Source organism: Bufo gargarizans, chromosome 8 (genome assembly GCF_014858855.1).
Source record: "Bufo gargarizans isolate SCDJY-AF-19 chromosome 8, ASM1485885v1, whole genome shotgun sequence".
Lineage (NCBI taxonomy): Eukaryota > Metazoa > Chordata > Amphibia > Anura > Bufonidae > Bufo > Bufo gargarizans.
Genome location: NC_058087.1, coordinates 177547654 through 177560683, shown reverse-complemented (window position 1 = coordinate 177560683; position 13030 = coordinate 177547654). Strand labels below are relative to the sequence as shown.

The 13030-nt window shown below is 48.1% G+C and overlaps 1 protein-coding gene across 1 annotated transcript in view; it reads right to left on the bottom strand.

The window, feature by feature from the left end:
• Positions 1–12359, bottom strand: part of ADCY9 (adenylate cyclase 9) — a 95797-nt gene extending 83438 nt beyond the window's left edge. Inside the window, 1 exon segment of the mRNA XM_044302794.1 lies at positions 9794–12359. Coding sequence (XP_044158729.1) covers positions 9794–11465 — 1672 coding nt within the window. The 5' untranslated portion in view covers positions 11466–12359.
• Between the last annotated feature and the right edge of the window lie 671 nt (positions 12360–13030).

Below are 13030 nucleotides of genomic sequence, written 5' to 3'. Positions count from 1 at the left end.
GTGTTGCCGGATATGATGTAGGTTTTGGAATCTTCTTGACAACCAAAACATATTGCAGCAGGTAGGTGCAGCAGGTAGGTGCTGTATACCTTATCACACAGCCAGGGTACACAACAAGCAGAGCGCTGACCCTCCTTGCCTATGTTTACAGCAATAACATCAGGTCTGATCCTCCAAACCACAACACAAATACAGAAAAGAGGAACGAGCGTGCCCCATCCAGCCGTGAACGGACGCGGCGACGGATCACAAAGACTTACTGTATCCCTGGAGGGACAGATAGGTGAGCTCACCCTTTAAAGCTCACGTGACGGCCCCTGAGACAGGTTCAGATAACAGACATGTTTGGCCGGGAGAAAAATATCAACATGTGTTCACGGTTACGACATTGGGCAAGAGAGCACGAAAACAGGCGGCACGGCGCTCCCCCGACCGCCTCATGCTGAATCATTCACTAGTGCATTGCGGCGGATATGTTGTGGATTTTCCACCTCGCAAAAATGGACCTCTGGTGCAGATTTTAAATCCCTAACATGTCAGTGGATTTCCTCCACGGATCTCGCCCTTTTGTTATGTCCAGGGCGCAGCTCGGATTCTGCAGAACTGAGTGACAATCTTCCCCATGTGATCATACCCTAAGGCCCCATTCATACGACCGTAGTGCCGCCGACGCCGTGCCTGTGTTGCAGACCGCAAACCATTGGCCCGCAAAACACGGGCACCGGCCGTTTGAACCCAGCACCTATTGACTTCAATGGGTCTGTAATCCGCAAGATGCGGTGAAAGATAAGACACATTCTACCTTTTGCAGCGCAGAGGCACGGAAACACATGGAAGGGCTTCCATATGTTTCAGTGGGCTTCGGGATCCGTGGCTCCATGCCGCAAAAGATAGAATATGTCCTATCTTTCACCGCATCTTGTGGATCGCTGGCCCATTGAAGTCAGTGGTGTGGAGTTAACAAGGCCGGTGCCCGTGTTTTGCGGACCCGCGGTTTGTGGCACTGCGATTACGTGAATGGGGCCTTAATCTGAACAGGCAGAGGCTACAAGAAAAATGACACGGTTTCCGATTGAATGTCCGTCAGCAATGCTGATGTCAGATCGTTCCGAGATAAGCGGCGCCATTTATCTCTACAGGAAAAAAGTTCACTTCTCAGATCACTTTCGCAAAAATTCCTGCTCCAATAAGTGATTGACTGATATGAAATTAACAGAATCCCTTTGACAAGAGGTTCTTCAGCAGCTGCAGGTGGGGGCCCTGTTATAGATTTTGCCTTTGGTAGGCTGAAAGTTAGGGGTTGTCTAGGGGCCTTGTTTCTCTTCCCTGTATCTCTTTTCCCGCCCTTTTTTCTATTGCAGGTGAAATCACCTCAGAAAACGTCTTACCTGCATTCCAGAAGTTTCCAGCTGCTGCGTGTCAAGAGGGCAGCTGATTGGTTGCTGCTTGTTGCTGGGGGAGATTTCCAGCTCCCTGATTTGTTGTTGGCTTATCGGCGGGAATCTGTTCCCCTATATATTTCCAGGTTCAGCGGAGCTGGCTCAGAAGTGCCTGAAGAGCTGACCAGCGTCCCACCCCCCCCCCCCCCCCCTTCCCCTATTTTTTCACTGTGTCACCTGTCGCTGGGCTTTATTAGAGGGGTAGTGTCGCTCAGCTCATGCTGAGTGGATCTTGGTCTTTATATGGTTAATTTATTATTGGTCTTCTGGTATCGGTTATGATGGTATTTTAAAATTAATTTATTTAACTTATGGTTGTAAAATATTTTTAAGTGACCCTTAATAAAGCACAGCGGCCATTTCCTCCACTATGTTGATGGTGTCAATTATTTATTTAGTGACTAAGTTAGTGTTAGAGTGTGTCATTTGCACCCATGACAAAATTATCCGTCGCGCCAGAATAAAAAAAAAAACACTAGCCGGACAGGAGTCACGGGTTACATAAATGCCAGCCAAACCTGCTGCATTGAGCCCAACTGGCTCACCCTCTAATGTGTATGAGGACCTCCCGACTCTGGCCTGATGCCAGATATCAGCAGAAAGGTCAGGCATGTTGCACGTCAATATGCCTGATCCTTTGTTCTGAAGGGAGATCAGCTGCCGGTTGAGGCGCCTGGCAGCGGCTTATTCCCCATTCATATGGCTATTGTACGACCATCTGTGGCTTCCCTCTGCGTCGTACATTTGCGTGGCCGTCTGCAGCAGAACTTTGTATTGTGCAGTACTTCTGGGGAAAGTATAACTCAATTGCTGACTGTGCGTTAGCCTTCCCCCTTAACGCTGGGTTCACACCTGAGCGTTCGCGATGGAGCGCTCTGTATGCGCGACTGTACCGGCGTTTACAATCGCGCATACAGAGACAAGCAAACGCCCATTGTCGCGCGTTTCCGAAAGTCTATGTACGGGAACGCGCGACAAACCGCCCCAAAGAAGCTCAAGAACTTTTTTGAGCGTCGGGCGTTTTACAGCGCGATCGTACGCGCTGTAAAACGCCCAGGTGAGAACCATTCCCATAGGGAAGCATTGGTTTCTCCTTGCTGAGCGTTTTACAGCGCGTAGGAACGCGCTGTAAAACGCTCAGGTGTGAACCCAGGGTAAAGTGTCTGATATTGTCTAGTCGGTGCTGCCAAACCGATCAAGGACAAACCTTCTCGACAAGGCGAACGGTAACACCGAGATATCCATTCAATTCCAGGAGGATTAACAGAGGAACAGCCGAAAGTGAGTTCCTCTTTAAGATATCCTTTTGTAAAATATCGCAATGGAAATGTAAAACAATACAACCGGTAAGATTAGTTGCACGGCGCAAGGTCACGGGCGTCTTGAGAGTCCCTTCTCCTCGCACATCACTCGAGGTACATTTTTAAGTGTGACATGTTGGGTAAACAGACGGCGCGCTCGCAGCCTTATTTGTGCAGAGAGCCGCTGCCTGCCGCTTGTTTCCTAAACCCGGGCAGCAATTATGGAAATCACTTCTGTGTTGTGATAACACTTAACAAAAAAAAAATTAAGAAACCATGGCAGAGGCGAAAAAACGGAACCGAGGATACACAAGATGGCGGATAAAAGTGATAAAATGCAAGAAGGTTGATATTTGCGTCCATAACTTCCTCCCGCAATTTCTCCGGTCCGGAAAAGAGTAACATAAAGATAGAATCAGGTGTGGAAAATCCCTAGAAGCGGAAGCACCGAAGGAATTGACTACGGAATCTGACATGAAACACAGACCTATACAGCGCCAAAATCCACGCAAAATCCACGGACAAGACGTGTCTTCCCAAAAAGAAATGACCTATACCTTCTTGATTCGTATTCTGGAAACTGCAGCCAGTAGCTAGCCCTGTTGAATCGACACGGAATCGTCATGGAATAACAAAAATGTATTTACCTGAAATTTTTATTTCCTGTAGTCCATAGGCGGCACAGTCACAAAAGCTGTGCTGCCGTAGGACGTACAAGAAACAGCAAATTCCTTGGGGGAAATCTGAGCGTCCCCCGCGGAGTCCGCTACACGTACATGTCGTATGTTTATATACCTAGAGTACAGTCACACGCAATGGATTCTGCGCAGTGAAACTAGCCACAAATCTGCATCAAAATCTGCACGTTACATTTGGGTTTGCTTTGCAAAGGATGAAATCCATCATGGAAATCTGTGGATTTAAATGGATTGTTCACAAATGAAGACCTTTCTACAGACCCCACAGCGTGGCCGAACCTATGGTGGTGATCATATGTAATGACCCAGAGTGTCATTACCACTCCCGCACCCCGCTACTGTCTCCTATAGGCTAATTCCATGTCATCTGTGTATTTATTTTAGGTCTTTCACAATGTGCATTCCTATGTTTGAAACTGTTATTGTTCATGTAATGTGCCTGGTTCACCAGTAGGTGGCAGCAAACATGGCAGTGCTACTTTGCAGAGGATGGAACCCTTCTTTCCATTCTACACAACCTCTCTAAGGAAGAGAGGAGGGACTAGTTAGTTAGGGTCAGTCTTAGTTTACACCTGCCAAGGGTGGGTGTGCAGCAGGAGCACGTCCCTGCTGGACGTGTCCTGCCTAAGTCAGCTAGAGCACCTTCAGCTCTGCTGGACACAGAGGCCAACGCCTGAAGCCTCTGAAGCCAGTAGGAAAAGTTCCCTGGATTAATCTAGAGTCAGACTACAGAGAGAGAAATTACAGCCTAAAGCAGAAAGCAAAGATTCCTTTTCAGCCTGTCAGCACAGCAGAGCCAGAGAGCAACAGATGTAGCAGAATTGAGTTTGTTTGCCTGCCCGAGTTAATGCTAACGCTTGCTGGAACCAAGATAAAGCCTGTAAACTGTTGGAGAAACGTCTATCCAAAGTAAAATTGTGTATTGAACTTCACACAAGGTCTGGACCTAACGGTGCTGGCGTCACGAACACCAGGGACCCTGCCGCCAAGGCACCTTAACAAAAACCCATTCCGCTCAGGGCACCTCAAACACCATCTGGCAGGATTCCCTGGACAAACAGAGAGTGCCCCAAAGGAACTGGTGCTGTCCTTCCCATCACTGCGTGCCGGCCCAGGGAGGCTCCGCTAACCATGAGTGAATTGACTACTACCCCCATCGGCCTACCGTGCCCTTCCGGACTCCGTCACTGCACATGCTTAGCTGATCCCCACCGCTGGGCTCTGGCTCCACTTCTGCCCCGCCGGCTCTGAAGGTCCTGGGTCTCCACTCGTAGACATCGGGTGTGACACCAGTGGCAGTGGTCAGGTGTCACCCATGTGTCATGTTATTGGGTCACCTGATGCATAGGTGACACGTCATTGCTGTGGACAGTTATTGGAGGCAGCGGCATCAAACCGGATGTTCAGAGCAGGAACCCAGCGGCAGGGATCAGGTAAGTATGATTACCACTGCGGGTCTGGCCACGTTGGATGGTCTGTAAAAAAAAAGCTCCACAAAGGTGAAACGCCTTTAAAATCCGCACGGTAGGTGAATTTTTCTGCGGCGTGTGGGAGAGATTCTGTGGATTTGCATTTGGAAACATCGCGGATCTGCACAAGGATTTCAATGTGGCCACCGGCCGTGGTTTCAGGATGAAATCCGTGGCAATAACGGACAGGTCCATTGCACAGATTTCAGTCCCATTTGCGTAAGAATATCAGATTCCCATTAAAAATTATGAGAGTTTTAGGTGTTTTTTTTGTGTGGAATTTGACATGAAAAATGCTCATAAAAAGTCCACCAGGTGAACATGCACTAATACACTGTTTCGTGGCGGAAAATCCTCAGTGTATCCGCCACGTGTGAACATACTGGATTGATTTTCACCAATTTCTCTGAGATAAGAGGCAACAAACGTGTATGGCAGCCGCTTATCATCTAGCTCTGGCTGGATATGATCACTGTGAAGCCCCCTATGCAAAATATTGCATCCTCGTGCCAACTATTGCTCTTCAAAAACTGCCATATAGTTCACAAATATCACACAATACTACCGCCATACAGTGCTCGTTATAAATAGAACCTCCTCATACCAATTTAAAATCAGTCTTCGCCATCTGAGAAATATTCTGCTTTAAAATCCTGCTAATCCCGGACGAGAAACATAAAATATATAGCTTGCGGTATAACCACAAGTAAATGGATTGTGAGAGCTGAGATCACTGGAGCTAAATACGTAGAGCGCGGGATGGACGAGACGTTTAACCCTTTCCGTTCGCCACTATTTTAACATGACATGCCCAGTGCTAAGGTGGATCCGGTTTACACCGTCCCAAAGTGCACCTAATGGCACTTCACTGACTTGGGGGCATCCGCCAGCCTGTACTCACTACACACAACCATATCTAAACTTTTCTCCGGGTACTGTCTCAGTCTCAGCTGGTGTGCGGTATTACATGGGCACTGAATGGCAGAATTACAGCTTTTTCAAGTTAATATCATTTTGCTCTATGTGGTAATTGTCTGATATCTAGAAGGAAGCTGTGGATACGGGGGATCGTTGTGGTCGTAGGCCGAGCACTATAGGTGTAAATTTGATATTATCACATCATGAGGACCCTCATAATAGTGCCAGTCATAGGACCCTCATAATAGTGCCAGTCATAGGACCCTCATAACAGCAACAGCCACAGGCAGGGGTGCACCACCGATGAGGCGAGGTGAGGCGATTGCCTCAGGCGGCACCAGGTAGGGGCAAGAGTCGGGCAGCCGAAGGGAGATTATCTGTTTCTGCAGTATAGTATTGGGAAGCACAGTGGGCACAGTATGTGGCGCTGTATTACCCTGTATGTTTTGTAGCTCCATATGTAATGTTTTCTAAGTATGGCTTTAACAGTAGGGCTGGAGAGAAGGGGTTAGGTTAAGAAATTGGCATTGGGGGTTTGGGGCGCCGTTTCAGTTTTTGCCTCAGGCAGCAGAAAGGCTAGGTGCACCCCTGGCCACAGGGCCCTCATAATAGTGCCAGTCATAGGACCCTCATAATAGTGCCAGCCACAGGACCCTCATAATAGTGCCAGCCACAGGGCCCTCATAACAGTGCCAGCCACAGGACCCTCATAACAGTGCCAGGCACAGGACCCTCATAACACTGCCAGCCACAGGACCCTCATAACAGTGCCAGGCACATGACCCTCATAACAGTGCCAGGCACAGGACCCTCATAACAGTGCCAGCCACAGGACCCTCATAACAATGACAATCACAGGACTCTCATAATAGTGCCAGTCATAGGACCCTCATAGTGCCAGCCACAGGACCCCCATAGCAGCGATTGTTATAGGACCTTAAAACAGTATCAAGCACAAGACCCTCACAACAATGACACTTACAGGACTGTCATAATAATGCCAGCCACAGGACCCTCAAACAGTGTCAGGCACAAGATCCTCATAATAGTGCCAGTCACAGGAATCTCCTAATAGTGCCAGCCACGAGACCCTCATATTAGTGCCAGCCACAGGGCCCTCATAATAGTGCTAGCCACAGGACCCTCATAACATTGCCATCCACAGGACCCTCATAACACTGCCAGTGCTAGCCACAGGACCCTCATAACACTGCCAGTGCTAGCCACAGGACCCTCATACACGTGCCAGCCACAGGACCCTCATAACACTGCCAGTGCTAGCCACAGGACCTTCATAACATTGCCAGCCACAGGACCCTTATAACACTGCCAGCCACAGGACCCTCATAACACTGCCAGTGCTAGCCACAGGACCCTCATAACACTGCCAGTGCTAGCCACAGGACCCTCATAACACTGCCAGTGCTAGCCACAGGACCCTCATAACACTGCCAGTGCAAGCCACAGGACCCTCAAAATAGTGCCAGCCACAGGACTGTCGTAACAATGCCGTCCACAGGACCTTCATAACAGTGCCAGCCACAGCACCCTCATAATAGTGATAGCCATGAGACCTTAAAAACAGTACCAGCCGCAGAATCCCCACAACATTGATAATACAATCCTTTGAGGGGCGCAGTACCTGGGAGGAAGAATGTAATCACTGTGGTCTGATGGACGGTGGCAGGAAGAGAGCAGTTGGTGCAGCTGGGCTCTGGATGTGACTCAGCAGCGCCAGAGCTGCACAACCTCCATACCACCCACCCTGCCACCCAACAGCACAAGGAAAATTCTTGCACGTGCCACTTTTGGCATACATATTATGCTTCTGTCACCCGTGTACTTTGCTCTATAAACTCCTAATATACTGTGATAACCTTCATTGGATTCCGAATCTGCAGCAATCAGTTCTAGTAACCTATAATGTACCGTAGACTACCAGACAGGATCACACATTCTATATAACTAGATTATCAAGAGGTACCATAATATAAAGAAGTCTCCAGATCAGAATTCATGAGTTCTAGCCATCGATATAATATGTAGTAATCTGCTGAATCGATGTAAGACCTGGTGCACACCATCGTGTCCATTGTGGTCTGTAGACCACGGATCCACAAAAGGAAGCCTTCCGTGCGCAATCTGCAATTTTCCCAGGGGTGCACCATGAATGAGGCCTGGTGAGGCAGCTCCACATAAGGGCAAGAGGGAGACAGCGGAAGGGCCATGGGAAATGAGCGCTTCCATTGTGGCAAAGGGATTAGGTTAAGAAATTGGCATTGGGGAGTGGGGCGCCATTTCAGTTTTCACCTCAGGCAGCAGAAAGGCTAGGGGCACCCCTGATTTTTTCCACACTCCCATCAATAGAAATGACTATTCTTACCCACAATATGGACAACAATAGGACATGTTCTATAATTTTTGGAACGGACATACAGATGCGGACCCATAGAAATAAATGGGTTCATGTGCAATCTGAAAAAAATGCAGCTCGGACATGATACAAAATACGGTTGTGTGCATGGGGCCTAAGGCTAAGTTCACATTTGCACCAAAATTCCAGTATTCTTTGACTATGATGAGTTCGGCCAGGTTATTAGCATAGATGCCAGTATTTTTATTTTTATTTTTTATTTTTTTGCTGCAGTCTTCATACCGTGGGTTAACAGGCAGTGTTTTATTAGTTCCAGGAACTTATATGGTTAAAAGGAGTGAGTGAGCAGTTTTAACCATGATAAACTGCTGACAGCCCTAGATAGGGGCTGGGGAGAGCGGGACAAACATACCTTTTGTGGATTTTTTTTTTATCAGGAGTAGTGAGAATATGAAGTTTTATTCTGCCAGACTCTGCCCAGGAGGCAGAGCTTCACTGTGAAGTGCTATCTGCATTTGACTTCTTCATAGCCCCTCCCCTTGGCTTTAAGTGACAGCAGTAGTGGTCCCCTGGTTGGATGCTACAGCTGTCACTCAAAGCAAAGAGGAGAGGCTATGAAGCAGGTCAAAGCAGAGAGCACTTCACAGTGAAGCTCTGCCTCCTGGGCAGTTGCAGGAGCAGAATCTGGCAGAATAGAATTCTTATTCACGCTATTCCTGATTTTAAAAAAAAAGCTCCACAAAAGGTATGATTGTCTTTCTCTCCCAAGCCACTCACCTTTACATGAGTGCCCACTATATCAGTGCCAGTCACCAAGAGTGTTGGTGGACTCTCAAGATACCAGGGGCACAAGTGGTACCACCGAATCTGCTGATCGCTGATGCCAAGAGATCAGGAACACCAGGCAACAGACCCAGTTCACATGCTAGAACCGACACCATCTCTATACCTGTCAGCCACCGAGCCCCTGGGGCCGCTGGCATGATGTCATCAATGGTTCAGTGATGGAACCATGGGCCTGTTTTTCCCTGCACCACTAATGTCTTTACTGGAAACCTGGATGACTAGACTACTCTTCCAGGAGTCTGGGAGGTCTCCCATTTTTTTCCGAGGAGCCTTCACGGAGAGTAAGAAGGTCGTATAATAAATCATTGTCAAACAATATAAATGATTATATCACGATTTCCCAGCTGCAGATACAGTAATACATAATGACCTCCTTATTATCAGGATGGGATCAGACGGTGCTGACTATTACGTAACATCTAATGAATGCAAATGAACAGGACAAGCAGCACGAGACAGACATCGAATCCTCCATGACCTCCTCACAGCAAATTATGAACATCAAAAGTGTCAACGTTCAAAGGGAGAACTTATCGTCACACTACAGGAAGTTTGTCTAAGATCTAAGCCATAAAAAATAATCCTTGGTAATTCAATTATGATTGTGGTAGCTTTGGCTTCCTTATAATCGGATGCCAGGTGACCCGCTGTCACTTTTGTTTCTAAATTCACATGGCTGTACATAAAGTGATAATTTCTGATCATAGGATTTAGATATAGGCCAACTAATGCGATGGACGGGTCTTACCTTTCAGCTGATCGGCCGCTACAATCTGTCCAACGCGTTCCACCACCAAACTGTCTTCCATCATGTAGCGATCGTCCAGATATTTTGCCGTTTTTTCAGATATGTGCACTTTGCCCGCAACTCCAAGCTGCTCCATGAGATTGGCGAGGTTGACATCATTTGACCACACGTCAAACTTAAACCTTCTCATGCCAAGGATGCCGCATAGCACTGTACCAGTGTGTACACCGACACGCATATTGACCATCTCTTTCTTCTCCTGGCAGAACTGCTCAATGGCCTCAATCATGCCAAGGCCCATCTCAATGCAGCAGTAGGCATGATCTGCCCGCGGTTCGGGGCATCCTGCCACGCAGTAGTAGCAGTCACCCAATGTGCTGATCTTCTCACATCTTGTCTCCTCGCAGAGCCGGTCAAAGCGGCCAAACAGGTCATTGAGAAGTCCCACAAGGGCATGGGCAGACTTGTTGGCGCTCATCTTGGTGAATCCTACAATATCGGCAAACAGTATGCTTACTTGCTCTATTCTTTGCATCTTGAAGGGCCTGAAGACAATTGGCGTCTTTTGGATAGAGGACTTCTTTTTGCGACTTTTGGGGCTTGACGCTGAATGGCGTTTTACTGAATTCTCACTCTCATCATCCCCCTGCTTCATTAGGTCATCAGCAATAATCCTTGGCATGACAGAGTGAATCATTCTTTCTTTGAGGGCTTTCTCCACTTCCAGATCTTTGCCATGCATGATGGACTGGCCAACCTTTAAGAAAGTGCTGCGTGATCGGACTTCAGACATTATGAAAAGGTGGACTCCAATGGCATGAATACAGACATGCAATAGCGCCTTGCTTAGTAGTTCCCAATGAGCCATCCTATCTTCCAAAGGAGCGAAACATCCTTCGTCACGAAAGTGGTATCCAAAGGTCTCGAAAAGTATCGAGTAAACTACCCCAAGACAGGCACTGAGGTACAGGGGCAAGTGCATTACTGTGTAGAGAAGGAGCAAAACCTCCACACAAATTGAGAAACTGCCAACTTGGGACATGCAAGAAGTTGAAGCTGGAGCTCGGAGGGAAGTAAGGTTTGATAGGTCATGGTGTGCAGTTTTAGGGGTCAAAACCTGGAACTGAGAGGCCAAAGTCAAGGCAAAGACCAGCAATGTGACAAGTAAGGAGATGACCGTGCAGTGCCGAGCATAAGATTTCGTGAAGGTAAAGAAGAAAAAGCTTAGGCACACCACAAGGAAGCACAGGGTTGGTACAAGGTAGCAAAGTTTGGCTTTCATATGGACACCGAAGTAGATGCTCCACAGGAGCCCAGACACAGAGAGGTACAGTAGAGCATAGCGAAACCTGCGCTGCGTCTGTGGGAAGCATCTCTCTACGCAGGCTTCCTCCAGGTTACTGGAATCGAATTTTGGGTTCCACCACTTGGACATAGACCTTTCAAAAAGCTGAGGGAGCTTCTTCTTTTTTCGAGCACCCCCGACTCCTCCACCCTTTTTTACTCCAGACTCCCCAGAGCTGCAGCTGGATGATATGCTGTATTTGCAACGCCTCGAAGGTGCTTGGTGGTGCTGTCTATTAATTTTCACAGTTACACTAGTATTGTCCCCGCTGCCATCACACCTCACCTCCGTATGATGCAGCAGCTGCTGGTTCACAGGGGAAGCCATATTGTCGATATATAGTTTTCCTGGGACTTTTTTTTTTTTTTTCTTCCTTTCTCCACCTCACACCCCCTTCACCACCACCACCAGGAACACTACCGCCCCCTCCTAACCTTTAGCTGCAGACTAACAGAAGGGTTTTGACAGCTTCCAGCCTGCCTGAGGTAGCACTCACTTGCGCCTCCATGCAAAGTAGCCTCTCCTGTCTCCCTGTTCTGGCAGCTAAATACAGTCATTCAGGAAAGCAGATATCTCCACACCAGAGTAAGGCAATGCAGTCCATACATTAACGTGTAGCAAAGACACGCCAGAAGACACCGAGGAACCTGCAGTAGATCATCTCTTTCCTCCTGAAATATTTAGGAGCAGTTCAATCGTGAGCCCTGAGGGAGACAATAATGTATGTTATATTCCATCCTCGTTGGGAAGGATGTAGGGGGGGGGGGGGTCCATCTTTCATAGGAAAATATTCCAGTATTTCCAGGACACGCCAGACATAGTCAATGCAGAAAAAACAAAAGGATGAAGCAATTGCCTTCTTTTTTGGGAGGGTGCTAGATGTTAATTGCAGTCTCTTTTTTTTCCCCTTCTGGATCCCTCTTCTTGCAAGGGTTTTGCTTCAGTGCCTGGTTTCCGGTCGCTTGCTGTCTATGCAGCAGGTTGGGGTGCTCCTCTCTTGGTGGTGAGGGGTGCACACAGGAGGCTTCAGCTCTCTTTGGCCAGACATGAGGGGCCTCACACCAGTACACAGACAGGCCGCTCTCTCTCTCTCTCTCTCTCTCTTCTCGCTTTCCTGGCTGCTTTTCCTATGCTGTGCTGAGCAGAGAGGGGGGAGGAGGAGGAGGAGGAGGAGAGCGAAGGGGGGTGAGGCAGGCGGTGAGCATAGGGAGGAGATAGAGAGATGGGAAAAGGGGTAGAGGCTGAGGAAAGGAACCACAGTTATGTGATTTCAAGGGGAAAAATGCAAAAAAAAATATGTAAGTGATGCAGGAGGAGACTCCGGAGGAAGATGCCTTGCACAGTCAGTCCTGTCTGGCAGGAAGATTACGTAGGCCATTCCCCAGAATTCAGGGCTTCTTCATATGTCTGGACATTTATTATATTCCCGCCTTGTGCAGAGCTGTGAAACGGCAAGCGAATCGACAGTCGTTTCCGATTTCTCTGATGTAATCTAACCTTAGATAATGGCAGCACCGACGAGTAACCGATAGTCATAGGATAAGATGAGGTTCTAGCGAAATGACACCCTATTCATCATCCATGTCTCCATTTTGCAGAAGATCCCACTCTGGCCCCCTTAGCGCCAAATTTGCACTCGCTATGATATTATGTCCATGGTGATCACCGCTGTCATTCACAGATGTTTTGTCCATAGCAACTGGGCGCGTGATTTATGGATACTGGCGTAGCTAAAGGCTCATGGGCCCTGGTGCAGCAGTTCAGCTTGGGCCCCCCACCGCCACCTTCCCTCAGTGCTCTATGGCAGGGGGCAGGGGTGCACCTAGCCTTTCTGGTGCCTGAGGCAAAAATGGAAACATCCTCTCCCCTATGCCAAATTCTCCAGTCCTACT